The 19,219-nt window shown below is 40.2% G+C and overlaps 1 protein-coding gene across 6 annotated transcripts in view; it reads right to left on the reverse strand.

Annotated features, from left to right (window-relative positions):
• Nucleotides 1-19,219, reverse strand: part of PPP2R2B (protein phosphatase 2 regulatory subunit Bbeta) — a 476,090-nt gene that overhangs the window by 437,886 nt on the left and 18,985 nt on the right. Inside the window, exon 1 of one of the 6 annotated variants that reach the window (XM_025388123.1) lies at nucleotides 12,872-13,394. The exons of 4 other annotated variants lie outside the window; for them this stretch is intronic. In XM_025388123.1, the coding sequence (XP_025243908.1) occupies nucleotides 12,872-12,950 (79 nt within the window). In that variant the 5' untranslated portion in view covers nucleotides 12,951-13,394. Of the gene's footprint in view, nucleotides 1-12,871; nucleotides 13,395-19,219 lie in introns of those variants that run through there. One more of the 6 variants, XM_025388120.1, reaches the window with a different exon arrangement.

A 19,219-nucleotide genomic window follows, 5' to 3' on the forward strand; every position in this document is an offset into this window, starting at 1 on the left:
GGCTGCAGAAAAATACTATACAGTCTGCATTGTGGAACAATGATTTGCGGTGATCATATATTATACACTTGTTATTAGTCTTTTGTCCTTATTTATGCTGTAACTCCCTGTTTCTGGCTGAACTCCTAAGACAACCTAAAATAGGTCTTTTGCTTGAGAATTGGGGCAAAGAGTGAGAAAGCTTTGGGAGGGAGGTGCTGTGGACTAAACTGTGTCTCCCTGCAAAGTCATAGTTTGAAACCCCAACCCCCAACATTATTAAATGTGGCTGCATTTAATAATAGGGCCATTAAGGAGATAATTATGGTTAAATGAGGTTATTAGGGGTGGGACCTTAATTTAACAGGACTGGTGGTGTTTTTGCAAGAAGAGAAATGCAGAAAAAAGACCACACGAGGACTCAGTTTAGAAGGCGGACATCAGCAAGCCAAGGAGAGAGGCCCTAGGAGAAACCAGCTTGCTGGCAACTGGATCTGAGACTTTCAGCCTCCAGGACTGTGAGAAAATAAACTACTGTTGTTTAAGCCACCCAGACTCTGGCATTTTGTTATGGCAGCCTTAGTGAACCAATACAGGACGGTAGGGCCAGGAGGTCTTCATTTAATTATTCACCCATTTACTTCCTCAGTCTTTGCTGCATGCCCAGTATGTGCAAGGCACTGTGCTACTTCTTTGCATGCATTATTTTATTTAATCTCACAGCAATACTGAAGTAAACTTTATGACCATCACCTTACAGATAAAGAAACAGAGGCTTAGTTAGGGGCAGTCAGTTGGCCAGGGGACATGTTGGAGCTTTTATTCAAACGCAGGACTGTGACAGTAAAGCCTGTGTTTTCCTTCCATCTCAGAAGCGGGAGAACAGAGGTGTGGAGCCAGCCTACCTGGGTCTAAATCCCACCTCTCCTGCTTGCTAACTATGTGACTTTGGGCAACTTAATTATCTTTCTGGGCCTTGATGTCTGCATCTGTAAAATGGGCACAATAAATGCTTTCCATTAACTAGGCTGTAATTAGCACTAAGTGAGCTAATACATTAAAACACTCAGAACAGGGCTAGCCACCTAAATGCTTATTATCACCCTGAAGTCATAGGGCCCTGCTTGAAGGAATTTGAAATCTTTAGGCTGTACAGAATATGAAAACCCTCCTCATTCTCATGTAGAGTTTTCATGTGGAAAGGGCCTCAGGTTTCTTATTTGGTAGTTCCAAGAAATAGATTTCAGTGCAATGTAAAGACTTAGGCATACTTGGCATTGTCCAGAAGTAGAATGGCCAGGTTTGAGAGGGGGTGATCTGTCTGTTGCTATCTGGTCAGGAGTGTTGCGAGGGGGTTCAGGGCTCCTGTGAAGGACTGGTATAGAAGAATTCAGAAGTCTTCTCTTGCATAGAAATTTTATAATTCTTTCTAATGGGATGGGAATAGGTGTGCTACAGGACTGGTGCAGCTCTGCTTTCCTTGCACAATATCTTTTCTTTCTTTCTTTCTTTTTGTTTTTGTTTTTTAAACTGAATTGTGTTGCCTTTAGACAGGGCTTGAACTCACAAATTCACAACAGATAGTATCATGCTTTTTTTTTTTTTTTTTTTTGGTTCATGCTACGTGCTTAGCTTCTGCAGGAGTTTACATTTGGGGTTCCGACTCCCATGCTTAAACATCCTGTCATCTGGGTTATAGGACAATGAAAAGATTATTAATTAAGGTAGATGTGGCATCCTAACCTTGGCTTGTAAGAGTGACTGTTGGTCAACTCCCCTGAGAGGGCTGCCTTGCTGTTTCTATAGGAATATATGCAACTGAGCATATGCACAATTCTTTCTGGAGGCTTTGACGCAGCAGCTATATCTTGCTGAATAAACATGATATGAAAACATTCTTAGTGGTTCTGTCCTAAGACTGCCTTTCCTTTTCTTCCAAACATCATGCTCTTGTAAGTGGTCTGCCTGGAAGAGCACACTCACCCCTATGCCTGGAATGTTTACTGCTACTTCCAAACAGAACAGAATGTGTTTCTGCCACTGCTCATTGAGAATAAAAAATTCTTTGTCTGGATGTCAAGACAATAAACAGGTTTCCATGTTTATAAGCAGTTCTATTCAGATACAGTCACAGATAGACATTCAGGAATTTGAGGGCACACCTACAGCCATTTACAACTCTACAAAATGTAACAGTAAGGACTGTTTCTAGTGACCACTTATCTGTTTTGTGTGTTCTACCCCTTAAAATATATTCATGTACTGCATAATGACATTTTGGTCAATAACCAACCACATATACAATGGCGATTCCATAAGATTTTCAAATTGTATTTTTAGTGAAGCTTTTCTACGTTTAGATATGTTTAAATATGGAAATACTTACCATTGTGTGACAATTGCCCACAGAATTCAGGACTGTAACATGCTGTACAGGTTTGTAACCTAGGAGCAATAGGCTATACCATATAGCCTGGGTGTGTAGTCAGCTCTATGATCTAGATTTATGTAAGCACAGCCTATATTTCCCCAATGATGAAACTGCCGAACATGCATTTCTCAGAACATATTCCCATCATTAAGCAACGCATGACTGCGTGCTAATCCGCTCTTAGCTCTTCTAACGTATTTTCCTCACAGCAGTCACACAAATCTTTTCATGCAGCAAATATGATATTTTCTTTTTTTAAAAATGTACACCCCTTGATAATTTACAGTTGTTCTCTGGCTTAAGATGAAACTCTGTAATTTACGTTACAGAGGCACACAGGGTCACATCACTTGATAGCCTCATTTCCACTGTACCCCATGTTGGTCTCTGTGCTCCAGCTACAATGACTTTCCCTCAGAATCTTGCTTTCACCATGACCCTCTGGGGACTGGAACTTGCAAATGTACTCTCCTTTGCCTAAAATATCCTCTTTCTCATTCTTCCTAGTTAAGTTTGACTCATCCTTCAGATCTCAGCTCAAGTGACACTTCTTTAGGGAAGCTCTCCTAATCTTCCTGTGCATAACAAAGCCTCATTAGATCTTGTCCTAATGTCATATCCTCTCCATTGCTGCATTTGTCACAGTTTACATTAATTTATTAGGTTAATTTATTTGCCTACCATAATAGCAGGACCCATACCTATTTTTACTTCCTGTGAACCCATCGCCCAGCTAATATCTGACACATAATAGAGATGTTCTTTATGTGTGTGTTTGTATTTTTTGAATAAATGAATAAATAAATGAATAACTGCTCTTGCAAGGCGGTTCACAGAATACTGAATTTGCTCCCAAAATTTCCGAAAAAGTGACATTCTCATGTATCAACAATAAGATCCAGAGCAGGCTTTCATACATATCTTCAAAGTCATACATTTATTTGCCTCCTGTTTGCTTTTTCTACTAACTGTGCTTTTGCAGACACTTTTGAAGATAAAGGCCTTGGCCCTCTCAGCCCATCTTTTCTCTCAGTTCAGTCTGCCAGTGAGGAAACAATGACTCAGAAAACTAATGAGCCAGTCTCTCTAACGATGGCAGTGATTTCACTGCCGGTGATTTTTCTATTAGATTTATAAAATTGAGTCAAAATGAAGGAATTGCCTTGGGGCGCAAAAACCAAAGACAAAAAATAGATCCAGAAACACAAATCAAAACAGCACTGATCAGTGTGTGTTACAGGCAAACACCAGTGAAGGTGATGTAGGTTGAAAGAGTTAAAGAATGAAAACAGGAGCCTCTTTTGCTGGGAACAAGCAAAGTGGGAGGAACCCCAGATTTGCAACTGAAGAAGTTTGATGTCATGCTGGTAAGATCCAGATCTGTCAGTGTAAGTACAGGTGCCATCTATTAGGTGGCTACCAGGCACATTGCATTCAATGTCTTGATTCTTACAATTAAACATGGAAAGGAAGCATTATTACTTCTATTTTAAAGTTGAAAAAAAACACACTCAGAGGATAAATCACTTTAAGTCATAATTAGAACTCTAGTTTATCTGATTCCAAAGTGAAAGGCATTTGGAACCAAATATTTCATCTCACAAGTCCTCCCTCACTCTTTTCACCTGTAAAATGTGGATAATACCATGCAGACTTGGGATAATCATCCTCCTGTGATAACACAGGGAGAATGCCTGGTGCTCAGTTAGTTTTTATTAAACTTGAGTATCTGTTCTTCCTCTGCTGAGTTCCTTATGGATTATATTAGAAACTCCTGAAAATGGGTTACCACTTCTAATTTAATATGGGAAGATTTAAGAGGGGGATATACTTCCCAAAGCACATATCCCTTAATCTGATGCCAACACCACCAAGTTTCATTATATTGTCGTTTGACTCTGAGGCATAGCAGGATTAGTCAATTTCTCAAGGGGATATCACGTGTGAAGAGGACTGGAATCTAGATGACTCTGAACTGCAGGCCCAGGATTCTTCCTATCAGCATGTTGTATCAAAACACACAAGTGTAGAGAGGGATAGGGAGAGATTTGTTAAAGGACACACATTTATAGCTGGATAGGAGGGATAAGTTCCAGTGTTCTATACCACTGTATGATGACTATAGTTAACAATAATATATTAGCTTCAAATATCTGGGAGGAGTATATTAAACATTTCTAACACAAAGAAAGGATAAGTGTTTGAGATGATGAATATGCTAATTACCCTAATCTGATCACTGTTCATGGTAGGTGTCAAAACATCACTACATATGCCATGAATATGTACAATTATTTGTCAATTTTTTTAAAATTTCTTAAACTCCACCCCCCAAAATGTACAGAGACCAAGAACTGATTTCCGGGCCCTCTACTAATATAAAGAGTATTAATAATAGCTAATTTTTATTAAGCTCTTAATTTGCACTGGGTAATACACATCTACTTGGTATGAATGATCACATTTACTCACCAAAGCAATTGTCTGATATATGCAACATTTCCCTCCCTTTTTATAGATGATAAAATTAAAGGCCAGGAAATAAAATGACTTTCTGTATATTAGGTAGATGCTTTCGCCAATACTTGAATATAAACTCTTGAAGCAAATTCACAGCTACCTTGAAGCAAATAAGTGCTCAACATAGTTTCACTGAACTCTTAGGTAGATGACAGTGCCTTGATTCTCCCCACGGCAGGCACTTTTCTGCCAGATATCAGAAGCCTTCACCAAAAGTAACCTCTTTTCAGCTGCAGACTTACTGTCATTTTAGAGAGATTTTCTCCCAGAGCCCTTCCCTTGAGCTTTTAATATATTTCTCTACCCTGGCCATTGCTGAGTTCTTACCTCTGACTGTAGAGAAGATTCACTTGGGGAAGCTTAAAAACTGAGATTCCGGGGGGCCCAGTTCCAGGGGATGTAATTCAATAGGGCTGTGGTAGAGATAGCTCCGTGTATTTGCCGAGGTGATTCCCATGCATAGCCAGGGTTAAAACCTGTTAGAGTTGTGTGCGTACGCCTTTTTCCCTCTTGCTAGTCACTGTACCTTAAAGTACAGATGAGTGTTTTTTTTCTTTTAATTATCCATGTGCTAAGAACAATGCCCGAAATGTTGTAGGCAGTCTTGTAGGGCAGCAGAGAGCCTGGACTCCGGACTCAGGCAGTGTGGGTACACACCCTGATCTATCACATTTTGGCTGGGTGGTTTTTGATAGGTTACTCAGTCTTTTTGTGCCTTATCTGCTCATCTGTAAAATAGGGAAAATGAATAGTACTTATCTCATAATATTTTTGAGAGATAGTAACTGTAAAGTACTTAGCACAAGGCCTGGCAAGTAATGAGCCTACAATAAATGCTAGCTTTGTAGGTAAGCAAAACATTTAATGGACTATCCTTTGTTATTGCTGTGGTGAATGCAGTGGGAAATACGAAAGAAGAATGTGACGCCCCATTCGTTGACTATTCACAGCCATTATGCTAGGTGTTTTACAACACTTTTTTTCACTCTCATAACAATACTTCGATATATTATCATTAGAGAAGGAAATACACCAGTTGAGTAATGGAAGGTCATCCAGCAGGTAATTAAGAGTGCTGAGATTGGAATTCAGGTTTGTCTAGTTTTGAAACCCATTTCCCCCACTTTATTCCTAAGACTTAATGTAAACATTCCCTCATATATTCGTGCTTTCAATCCACAAATATTTATTATATGTTTGATATGTGGGAGAAACTGTTCTGCCTACTGGAGATATAGAAATGTACAAAACAGAGAAAGCCTCCGCTTTCATGTCACGTACATTCTATAGTGGGAAAGACAGGCAACAAACAAGTTAAGAGATGTATAACAGGTCAGGTAAAGATAAGTGCTGTGAAGGAAAAATAAACAGGGTAAAAGTAACCGGGGGTGGGAAAGGAGACAGAGAGAGACAGAGAGAGAGAGAGAGAGAGAGAGACTCTTGAGAGAAAGGGAGTGAGCATGTGTGTGTGTAATATTTTACATAGGAAGGCCAGGAAAGGATGCTCTGGTGAAGAAACATTTGAGTGATGGATGTGATAAGATGCAATTGGATTCCTGATATTTTTAAGAGGTGAAGCCCAAAGGATTTACCACAGAATAGGAAGAATGATATGAGAGAAAGAAGGAAATTGAGGCCGGCTCCAAGGTTTTTGGCTTGAGTCTCCAGGAGAACAGAGTTCCCTCTTACTTCCTAGGCTGCAGAAGAATTCTGCACAAACAGGGGTTTTTTTTCAGGAGGGAAATCAACAGGTCTGTTTTGAGGTCTCTACTATGCACCTGATTGGAAATGTTGGCTAGGAAGCTGGACGTACAAGTCTGCAGTTTAGGGGAGAGATTGGAGCTGGATATAGAAATTAAATCAATGATATATAAGCCCATAGGAGTGGATGAGATCACTTATGAGCAAGTATATGTTAAGGAGAGGACTGATTCCTGGGCTTCAATGTTTACAGGTTAGGAAGATGATAAGGAACTGGCAGGGAGTCTGAGACTGCAAGGGAGAGAGAAACAGAGAGAAAGAGTGGGTCTTGAGGCCAAGACAAGAAACCCCTTCAGGAAGGACAGAGCAATCATCTGTCGGTGTTGCTGAGGGCTGCAGTGGGAAGAGGACTGGAAAAGCATGACTGGACTCTGCAGTGTGGTGGTCATTGGTGACTCTCACAAGTGCAATTTTGGTGGCATGATAGAAAGCGCAAATCAGAGGAGCAGTGGCAACAGTGAGTGTGGATGACACTTTCAAGCCATTTTTCTGAAAAGAGGAGCAGGTGATGGGGCAGCAGGTGAAGGAAGATACAGGCTCGTGAGATCAGTGTTTAAAATGAGATGATTTATAGCATGTGTGTGGACTGTAAAACATGACCCTGTAGAGAGAAAAACCTTGGTGCTGGCAGAGTGGGAACAAGTGCAGGAGTGATGTGCTTGGGTAAGACAGAGGGGAGGTGACCCGGCTTAAAGTGGAGGCTTGGCCTTAGATGAGAGCAGGGATAATTTATGCATTGTATATACAATTCAAAAAATATGTTTCAGACGTAAAGCGATATCAAACAATGTAAGGTTTTTGCCTTACTTAATTCTTACAATAACTCCTTGAGTTGAGCATTACTATTTCTATGTTACAGAGAAATGCTGTGCGCACTTGGAAAAGACTTTAAATGTAGGTGTGCATTTATAAGATGAGAGAGATGGATGAGAAAATGAGTAGTCAGGGAAAGCTGTGGGTGGATGTGCGTTTGACGTGGGCTATGAAGAGTGGGTTGGTTCTAAATATGTGAAGGGGACTGAGAAGAGAATTTCAAACACTTGAAAAATAAAAATCCATAAATATGAAAAAGGCATAAAATATAGTAGTAATGAATCCATTCTTAGCATGTACCCTGGAACCAGACTGCATGGGTTCTAATCCTAGCCCTTGCATTTAACAGCTGTGTCAACTTAGACTAGTTATTTAACTTGTCTGTGACTTGGTTTTCTCATGGATAAAATGAGGATAACAGTGTTGACCTTATAGAATTGTTAGGGATACACACACACACACACACACACACATCCATACCTACATTGATATACACATGGTAAAATTGTGCCTAGCAAATAGTATGCTTTCTATGTTTTACTTATTCTTGTATTATTATTATTTATAATATAACAAAGAATTAGAAAAATATGATGCTATTTTTCCCTCTGTGTGTGTGTGTGTGGACTTCCAGCAAACACGCTTCCAGTGTCACTAAGATACTTGCTTTAAGATATGTCCTCCCCTTGAAGGAGCATTGTTGATAGAATATGGGTCAGTTTGTTTATTCACTCTCCCATTGAGTCCTTCATTTAAGAAGGATTTCTTGAGCATCTACTCAGAGTCAAGCTCTGTACTAAACCAGGATGCCAAGACTGAAGATGAGTAGCGCAGAATTCCTGTGCACAAGTTGCTGCTGGCCACTCAGGAGACAGACATGTAAACAGACTGTTTCAATGTAATCTGAAGGCTGTTCTCATACTCAGAAGGAAATGTGCAGTGTGATATAAAGATTAAGAGTACCGATTTGGGATTCAGAGAATTTGGACTTGAGTCTTGGCTCTACCACTTCACTAGCTGTGGTCCTCAGTAGGTTGCATCCGAGTCAGTTTCCTCATCTATATACATGGAGATAATGGCGTTTAATAAGAGAGACTGTTGTGAGGAGCAAATGAGATGGCACAGGCACAGCCCTTAGCACACAGCCAGTGGTCCACAGGGTCCATGGTGCAGAAGCTGCTGCTTCTTATTTCTTCTTTCCACTCTCCTTGTGGTTTGTGTGACTCATAATAACAACTTCATTTTTGGAGTTGTTGAAGACATCTTCCTAGAAAGACTTGACTCAAGCTGAGTTTTCAAGTATGGGGAGAGATTTGCAGCATGGAAATGAGAGAAAGACAATTTTGGGAAAGGAAGAAGCACGTGGCAAGTCACACTACCCTTGTCCCTTTAGGAAAAGAAAGTGTCCCTACTGATTTGTTAGATAACAATAACAGGCCCTCCATTGCCTGGTGCCAAATTAGATCCACCAGAAAGTATCAGGCAAGGTTCCTTATACTTCACTGACTCTCTCTTTTCTGTTTTGTTTCTTTTTTTTTTTTTTTTTTTCAGATGGAGTCTCACTCTATTGCCCAGGCTGGAGTGCATTGGTGTGATCTCAGCTCACTGCAACATCTGCCTCCCAGGTTCAAGTAATTCTCCTGCCTCAGCCTCCTGAGTAGTTGGGACTACAGGTGCCCACCACCACACCCAGCTTGAATGGCTTCTTTATAGTTATGATTGGAATTTTGTTTCTGCAATTCTGATACCACTTCTGTGGATGAATCCTCCCCTACCAAGGGGAAGGTGTTATGTGCTTCGTTAATGAGGTCCACAGAGAAGGAAGTCAGTCCAAGCCTCTTCGCAAAACCCTGATTATGGATCTGCACTATTTGGTTGCCCTGGCTTCTGTTTGTATCTTCTTATTTCAAGTTAAAGAACACTATAATAAAACCACTTCCTTAAAGTATGGTTACAGAAAGCTCCCCAAGCCACAATGATAAAAACAATTTTTGTGCATGTAGGTGTGAATGCTTTTCAGAATATTTTTCACATATGGTTTTGGAAATTTATCCATACAACAGCCTTGGTGTTTATCATCTTTCATTCAACAAAAATTTACTAAGCACCTATAATGTGCCTGGTATTGTTCTGGTTCTGGAGGTATGACAGTTACACATGGGTCCTGCTTCCAGTGCAGCAGGGAGGCAGACACTAACAAGTCACATTGGTTTCCCCATAATGACAAATTAGGGTAAGTGCTTTGAAGTAAGAAATCCAGTTCTTAAAGAACTGTGATCAGCTGAGGGTCAGGATTGCTTCTGAGCTTGAGCTGAGAGTTGAAGGTTGGAATTTACAAGGCAAGGGGGCAGAAGGAAAAGAGAAGCAGCCCAAAAGTCTATGGTGGGAGGGAGAATGTTGAGGAACCGAAGAAGGCCTGTGTATCTGGGGGTCAGGCAAGATAAGAGTATATTTGACACCAGTCAGGAAAGTCAGGCAGGGTCAGAATATGCAGATCCCACAGGCCACAAAACCACAGAGAGGTTTTAAATGTGAGTTTTTGTGTTTTAGAGTGTGGGGTGGTAAGATAATCATATTTTTAAAAAATTATTCTGACAGCTACATGCAGAACCAAATCTCCATCTAATGGATGAAAAAGCAGCCTTGAGGGCTCAGAGTGAGGGAGGAAAGGGAAAAGGAACCAATAGTTTTGAACCATATATTGTTGATTTACCTTATATACAAATCTGTTTCTATATATAATGTGCTTAGATAATGCCTTTGATACACTAAATACAAGTGAACGCTGGTTATTACTATTATTATTATCACCCTGGTATTTCATTCTGAATGTATTTTTTTGCAACTATCCTGTGGAGTATTGTTATATATATTTTAAAATGAGGAAACTAAGACTCAGAGACGTTAAATAACTTCTCAGTATCTCTCAGTTAACATGTAACAGAGCTAAGATTCAAAGCCTATGGCCTTCCTGAATTAAAAAAAAAATGATAAGGAGAAGTTGGGAAGACAAGCCAAGTTTTCTAATTAGGATGGTTCTATCCCCTAAGAAGCCCAGAAATTGTTGAAACTCTTAAATTTGTTCTAGAGTTTCTCTTAAGGAGATTGTTTGGGTTATTTGTATTTATTTGACTTTCACAGAGATATTCACACATTATTCATTCTGCACCTTTTCAAATTAATAAAGTGTGAAGTTCACAGCCATATTTTTTTCTAGTATAGACTACAGGGTGACACGATTGCCAATGATATAAACACACACACACACACAAACACAACCTCAGGCGTATTCTGATATTTTTTTCCCCAGACAAACTTTAAGTAAGTATAACTAGTTTCTGGTGACACAGTGATGTGTTTGAGGAAACCACTCATTGCTTAAGGTAATGTGAAAAATAAAGCAAACTTCAATATCTAAGAAAACGCATGGGCATGGGACTCAAAAACAGACGGCACCTATCATGTGCAGAGCATTACAAAGAACTTTATTCAATGGTCACATTTCATCTCAGCATCCTTGTTATAGCTAAAACTGGGCATAGTGCAATTAAGTGACCTGGCACTGCTTGCTTGGCACCTTGGCACATAACTCATGTCTTTTCCACTGTGTCCCAGAGCCTCCTCCATGATGTTAATGTTTGACAAATGCTATTTTCCTTACCCATTGTCTTTATTAGGTTTACAACAAATTTAAATACATGCCATTCTACCCTCCCATCCTGAAATCTGGTGATCGTGGGTGAAGCAGAAATTGTTTTGACATAAGCAAAATGGGGTTTCCATTTTAATGAAATAAATCAGTGAAATTCAATTTTCACAAACAACTTTAAAAGTTCTTGTTGTTGCAGTGTTTTTTTTCTATGTGATATAGGATGTTTCGTCTGATTAATACACAAGACAGCAACTGAGTAGACCAAGAGTTTAAATTTTCAAAGTCTAAGCAGGCAGGAGAGGACAAGAGAACCAATCAGATATACAAAAGTCATCTAAGCAGTTTCTCTATGGCTTTAGATCTTTAGTATTGGAGAAGTTCTCCGGGAGATTTTGGTCCCTGTCATTCTTTCATTCCTCTCCTCCCCTCAATATGGATAAGGACTTACTAAGTTTCTCTCCACAGGGAAGAAACGATTTCTCAGTGAACCATTTCCTTTTGCCATCAATACATTTTTAAAGGGAAATATCCAACTTAAAAAAAAATCTATGAGATATCAATGTCTAGGAAAAATATCACCCTCAGTCTCAATTCAAGGGTGATCCCAAATGTTTACTCCCTTTCATGAAGGTACTGATAAAAAATTACCTTATGGTATAATACATGCTTCCTTCATTTTAAACACACAGCGCCCAATCTCAGGATTCTACTTGGAGGATGAAAACAAGAGCGGGTTTTCAGAACAAGCTTGTCACCAGCTCAGTTCCAAGACAGTGTGGCTAGACATGAGTTGGAGTCACAACACCTCACCATCCTCAACCCTTTTCAATCAAATACCACTAGCAGGACAATCCTTAAGCCTTAAAAATGCCCAGCCAGTTGCTTTTCTTGAAATTATTCTTTTTCTAGGATATGTCAGATCTAAAACACAGGCAAATCACATATAGAAGGCATATAACCAGCTTCTGACTATAGAAATGTTGAATTCTGCAGTGCTTAGTTGAAGGGGAATTGCCAGAATGTTTGCAAGGCACACATACACGTATGCATAGCATGCTAGGTTAGAAGGCAGCAGAGAAGGTCCCCAGAAAAAAACAGGAACTGGGGAAGGTGTAGAAGGCTCAGCCTACCCTCTCTTTAAAGTATTAACTTAGGACCCCCAGAAACCACATTTCCTGTAGGTGCCAAAAGTCAGCTGTGTTCTTACCGCTCTGTAACCCAAGTACAGACTCCAAGCGAACCAATCCAACAATCAACAGTCCCTAGTGATGTACTAAGCTAATTCTATTTTGCTAATTGCTTTCTTGGGCATGGACCAAGTTATCAAACAGACGGTGACAAAACAGAGAGCTCGGAAAGATGTATGTGGCAGCACCTACTGATTTTTTTTTCCTTGACACGAGTTCCAATGACTTGTTTGCATGGTAAATGAAACAAGGAAAATTGGCAAAATATTTCTGAGTTATTTTCCAATTAGCTGTGTCAGCTTTGAGATTACCTTTGCAACATTATTCTGCTTTTCAGAAAACACTTCCCTTTCCTTGTACAAGACAGACTGATTTTAGAAGCAGATCTAAGTCTGTCGGATACAAGCTTTTGCCAGGAATGACAGTCACCTAGTAGCTACAGAAAGCAGCATCAGCAGAACCTGTGGGAAGTCAGACACCAGCCCACTTTTCCCACCCACCCAGATACTCTCCCTCTCTGGTCTGTACCTTCTGTGTGGCAGCTGGAAGAAAGGATGGTGTTCGGAGGTCTGAAGATGTAAGGCAGGTAACGAGAGAAGCATTTCATCTTCCAAATAAAAAATAAAAATCTACATAAAAAAACAGTCTCCTGAATCCATAAGGATTCTCTCGGCCTTTTAAGCTGGCTACATCACCAATATGTTTATGTAGGTTCTTTCCCAGATTTGCAAAGCTGGGGTGCCCGAGGAATAACTGGCGATGGGTCCCATTTTGCCATCAGCGCCAGGAAGCACTGCCTTACATTTCTGCATGCAGCTCAAACTCAGAAGCCCCCAAGCAAGCCGGGATATAGCCTCTTCATTGGCTGAAGCTCCCCCGAGCAGGATTTGCTGAGTAAGTCAGTCCTGCCTGTAAACACACGCTGAAATGCTCTGCCTGAAACCTCTACCTTTTCCCATGTGGTGAGTTTCTCTTTTCGCAAGAGAAATCCAGCAGGATATGGGAGTAGTGAGGATAAGTGACCATCTCTTATTTAGCTGAAAGATCAGATGAAACAAAGACAGCATAGTGTTCCGCCCTGGAGAGAGATGGCTGTTAAAAGGAGCTACCCGTAATGCCATGGATCTCAGGAATATTAAAGTACAGTGCAATGAAATGGGTCTCTGTCCTTGCTTAATCTAGATTTAGTTCTATTTTTTAAAATACTAAAGCCCAAACAATAGGACCATTTATCATTTAGGTGAAGCCCAAAGCTGGGTTGAGTAGTCGGTGACAGAGGGCTAACACAGACAGATTCTGTGCTCCACTGCTGCCTCTTTCTTCCCCTGCCAGCCTTAACAGCGAAGCAATAACTTAGTTCTGAGTTATTCACTCTCCAAATAGAAAGCCACAACACAGGAATAGAGACTAAACCCAAAGGAACTGACCCTTCATCAATCCATGTACCCTGATGGCATTAAAAAACATAGAAAAACTAAGTTGATCCAAGGATTACACAACTTTACCAAAACTCTGAGATTTCAAATGAGAGAGAGAGAGAGAGACACAGAGATAGACAGAGACAGACAGACTGATATTATTTAAGGACATGACCAACCACAAGGTATAAGTAATTTGGGATGGGGAATTGGTTTGGTTTTGGCCCATGAAATAATAATGACTTTGGAAACCCTATCACTGGAAGGCAAGAAAGCACAGGGCTTCAGTTTGGGGTTTATAAAATCTGTCAAAGACACTATTGTATATAATGAAGAGGAAGAGACAAATGTCCTTCATGCTGCATTCAGAGGCACAAGGAAATGATTTAAATGTCCATAAAAGAAAACCAACATTTTCCTGAGTAAGATTTTTAAAAATAAAATAAAAGTGTTCCTTGAAAATCTGATGGAAAAATATTTAAGCCTTTATGGGCTCTCTTCCTTACAAAAATATTTAACTCAGCATTGGAGAAATGTGCTGGTCTCCCGAGGAGGGAAAAAACAAAGTCATTAGAGTACCAGAACAGCCCATGGTCATGTCAATCCATTCCCCCACCAGTATGCCACCTCTCTGGCTCTTGGACTGTTATGACATGCTGACAAACTGCTGGCAGAGTCGGGCCATTTAGTTCTGCAATAATCATATAACCTCCTTAGACCCAGGACTTGGCAAGGTAGGGCCATCCTAAGTAAGGTGCTGTTTAAACAATGCCTAAGTGGTCTGGTTTGTTTGCGTGAGTAATTTCAACACAAGAGTATATGCAGGAGTGTCTTCCAAAGAGATACTTCGTATCTAACCTCTGGCCCGCAGGGTGAGAGTGGAAGGAGTGTGGGCTTTGGGTTCAATTTGACCCTGACAGTTTACATTCCAGTGCATTCACTTGGTGGCCAGGTAGAAATGAACAAACTTTAACACTGCAAACCTCAGTTTCTCCATCTATAAAATGGGAACAATAGCGAGGTTTTCCTCATGTATTCTTGAAAGAAGTGAGACAATAAGCATAGAGATCTGGCACATTGCAGGCACGTGATAAGCTACCAGTGTTGCTGCTATTAGCCTTCTCTGAGCTTCTGTGCCATGCACCAACCTAAGAGTAGTGGAAGAGGGGATGTGCTTAAGAGGAGTGATGCTGCAGTTAGACAGCCAGGGTTTAATCCTGCCTTAGACATTGACTTACTGTGTGATCTTGGGCAACTTACTTAACATATGTTAGCCTCATTACAGGCCTAACAAGGATAATAATAGAATCTTAAATGATATTGTTGAGGACACAATAGGATAGTTCATATAAACGGCTTAGCTCAGCGTCTAGTACATTGTAAGTGCTTCCTAAGTTTAATTACTATTGTCTATAACAGTAGTACCAGCCCTTAATTACGGCATATTACTTTATTTACTTACCTATCTTATCTAAATAATGAAAGTTCAAACTCTTGAGGGGAAGATCAATGTCTAATTCATCTTTATATTCCTTCTGCCTCACCCAGTGCCTGCACAAAGTAGATAGTAAATATTAGGTGAGTAAGTGAATGGATGAATGGATAAATCAATATATAAGGATAAAGCTTCTGGAAGATATTTTGTACTTTTTATGTGTGTGTGAAGGTCCTTTACAGCACAAATGAAGTGGATTTGAGCCTATCATAAAACTGGAATAGATCATTCAAACAAAGGCATTATGGAATTTTTAGATAGACATGCTTCAACTTTAATTGTGTATTTCAGTCTTAACTAAATGGTAGGCACTTAGTGAATACTTTCTAAGTCAATAGTAGGCACTCAGTAATTACTTCCTGAGTGAAAAAAAGACTCACTGAGGATTATAGCCATAGTTATCCACAAAGAACTCAATAAAAACAAAACAGAACAGACAAAATACTGTCTTCTCCATTAGAAGCAAAAAAAAAAAAAAAAGAGACTAGACCTCAAGTCCCAAATAGGCCTCTCCGAACCAGCCAATACCTCTTGACCTCAACTGAAAATACGTTTTCAATTCAAATCTGAAATGATTGATCTAGTGTAAGGCCTAGGCACCTATCTACTCATATGCAGAATGGGCAAGAGGCAGAAAAAACAAATTTGAAATTTCTTTGGACAGGTGAATCTGCTGCAGGTAGTTTGCACTGCACCATTTGAACTGCTTCAGTGTGCTTCTTGTCTATTTGATTCTCTCAACAATCCCATTTTACAGAAGAGAAAACAGGCTGAGGGGATATAATAATTCATCCACAAGAGATCCCCTATTTCCGCACTGGAATCACCTGATGAGCTAGTGAAGAATGCAGATTTCACAGTCCTCAAGCCAGTGGATCCAGATTCCCTGGGGATAAGAAGTGATTCTTCCTTGAAAGTTTGAGAACCTCTGGAGTAAGATGTTTAATTTCACACTCTGGCTTGACAAGTTTGGGTAACAGAAAGTTTTCCAAATACCTTTGTCCTAAATCACGTATCCAACAATTTGCTGCCACCCTGATGATGTGTCAGGCTGAGTGATGGGGACATAGGATATGAGATACCACTGCTGCTCTAAAGAAGTGCATATTCCAGAAAAAACAGATGAATGAACTGTTTTAATACAGCCACATATGGGCTATGGCAGCAGGAAGAGGATATGAAAAGATTCTTTGGGATTATAAAGCCCCAAAAGGTCAATGTTAGAGATCCATGTTTTTGCATTAGGCATTATTTATAAAAAAATAAACAAAAAACACCTCCTATTAAAAGGCAATTATCTTACTGGGAGGCATAGCAAATGAAGAGTTAGCAGTCATTAACTCTGTAAGTGGCATTAGTCTCTGATACATCTAATGTCGTCACAGATAAGAGCAGGGTCACCAGGAGAGGAGAGGAATGGTGTCATTATAAGGAGAAGGGAGGATCTAAAGCAATGGCAGAGGTTTCTGGAGGGAGAGCCGAAGAGCAGAAAGAGGTCTCTGAAAGGGAAACCAGGAGCCTCAGAGGAAGGAAAGATAAAGGTGACCCATTTAGGTGCCATGTGAGAAGGCCCCTTGAGTGTGGCAGAGCAGAGTCCAGAGACAAGAAATTTCTCCAGATGATTTCTGCATGTCAGGTTCTGACAGTGGCAAACAAGCAATTAATTGGGAGTTTTTTGAATGCTGTGCTCTGGACTAGGCTGCTCTAAGCTTTTCTTTAGACTGACCTCCTGGGAGAGCAGAAACAATCATTTCTGCCCGCCAAGTTCAGCTGGAGCCCCTGCCTTGGGGCCAATGGACTTGGAGTCTCCTAACTGCCTGTTCTCACTGGTTCCAGTCTTGTTGCCTACCTCATTGAAGCCCAAGTTTTACAGAAAAGTTACCCTGATAATTCTCTTTGTATGTTTTTATAACCTCCTTTGGGGGAAGGTTCATCATTACAGTTTTACATTTTGCTATGAAGGAAACTAAATCCCAGGAAAAAAAATTAGCTTATTTAATATTAATCAGGATGAGTCTGCCCAGGTTTTTACTCTTAAGTCAAAGCAAAGCAAATTCCTACTCCTTCTTCAAATCTTAAATGAAGTGCTACATCTCCAAGGAGAGGTTTCTTGATGCCTCAGACTGGATCAAATCCCCCTCTTACAGACTCGCACACACCATGTTCCTCTTTTAAAATACTCGTTCCTTATTGAGCATATTTACTGAGCACCTGCTTAGGCCAGGCACTGCACATAGTGCTAAGGAATCCATAGTAAACATGATGATAAAACACCTACTCTCAGCCAGGTGTGGTGGCTCACCCCTCTAATCCCAGCATTCTGGGAGGCCGAGGTGGCTGGATCACTTGAACTCAGGAGTTTGGGAGCAGCCTGGACAACAGGGTAAATACTCACCTCTAAAAAATATACAGAAAATTATCTGGGTGTGGTGGTACCCACCTATAGTCCCTGCCACTTGGGGGGCTGAAGCAGGAGGATCACTTGAGCCTGGGAGTTTGAGGCTGCTGTGAGCCATGTTCACACCACAGCACTCCAGCCTTGGTGACAAAGTAAGTGAGACTCTCTCTCAAAAAAAAAAAAAAAAAGAAAAGAAAAGAAAAAGAAAAAAAAAAAACTACTCCTCTTCTTTGGGTATAATAACCATTCCCAACATATACAACTCATGAGCTGCTGTGAGGATTAAATGAGGTAATCCAGTAAAGTGCTTAGAATTCTTTAATAATTGCTGTTTAGTATCTGACACCCTGCTTAGAATTCTTTAATAATTGCTGTTTAGTATCTGACACCCTGGCCAGACTCTAAGTTACAAGAGGGTAAAAATTTGATTTTTTTTCTACTGAATTCTGAGATCAAAGTTTGCTGCCTGAAGCATAACAGGAGTTTGATAAGTACATGCTGGATTGAACTGAGCTGAATTGAGTTGAACTGAAGAAAGAAAATTCTGACAATTTCCATCACACTTCCTACACCCACTAGCCAGTGTGTGAAATTCACAACTTGTTAGATTCTGGCCTGAAAGAAAGAGGATCCTCTTTGTGGTTAATTCATTTATCCATTCATTCATACAATATAATCTTTTTAGCAGCTATTAAATGCCAGGCACTCTTCTAGGTGTTGGGGATACAGCAGTAAATAACATATTGAGGTTTAGCTCTTTGAGCTTATATTCTCAAAGAAAGAGGTAGGCAATAAACAAACATTACATCAACAAGGTTATTTTAGGTGGTGAAAAGTAGAATGAAGGAAATAAAGTGGACCACGGATTAGAGAGTGACTGCTTTGCTTGATGGTCAGGGAAGGCTTCTTGGAGGAGGTGACATTTGAGCTGAGGCTGAAAGACAAATTAATGGCCAAGGAATGGGTTTGGCCCTCTCATTTACCCCACTATAGCCTGCAATTTATCCTCACAGAGATTTCCTCTTCTAATTTAACTAACTACCTACATATTTTTTAAATAGTTTATTTAACATTTGTTTCACTGCTTTAATATAAGCTCTAGGGGAACACGTAGTGTGTTGTCTTTCTCACTCGTTGCATCCCCTAGACCTTGCAGAGCAGTCAAGAGTGAGTTGATTCATATTTCTGATTGGCAGTCTGCACTGATGATTCAGCCAGCTCTCTTGGCATGTGACTAAAGCAAGAGAGAGGTGGGCAGCTACAGATAAGACTGAAGAGGACTTTGAAGATGGGGGTCGGCTCCATTTAGAGCAGCTGCTACCAGGCAGCAGGGGGAGAAATAAAGCCCAGTGCCTCACAACAGAAGATTTTGGCTCTCATTAAAAAGAACGAAAGAAGGAAAAGCACAATAAAGCCAATTACGTTTTCCACCAAATTTTCTATAGTAACTCTCATAGTACCTAGAAAGAGTAGACAAATAACATCTCCTAATTTATAAAGGGAAGTCAGAGCAGGTAGGCAACAGGGTTTTGTTTGTCTATTTGTTTTGCTTCTGAGCCATGGAA

The sequence above is a fragment of the Theropithecus gelada genome, chromosome 6 (assembly GCF_003255815.1).
Source record: "Theropithecus gelada isolate Dixy chromosome 6, Tgel_1.0, whole genome shotgun sequence".
NCBI classification, from domain to species: Eukaryota; Metazoa; Chordata; class Mammalia; order Primates; family Cercopithecidae; genus Theropithecus; species Theropithecus gelada.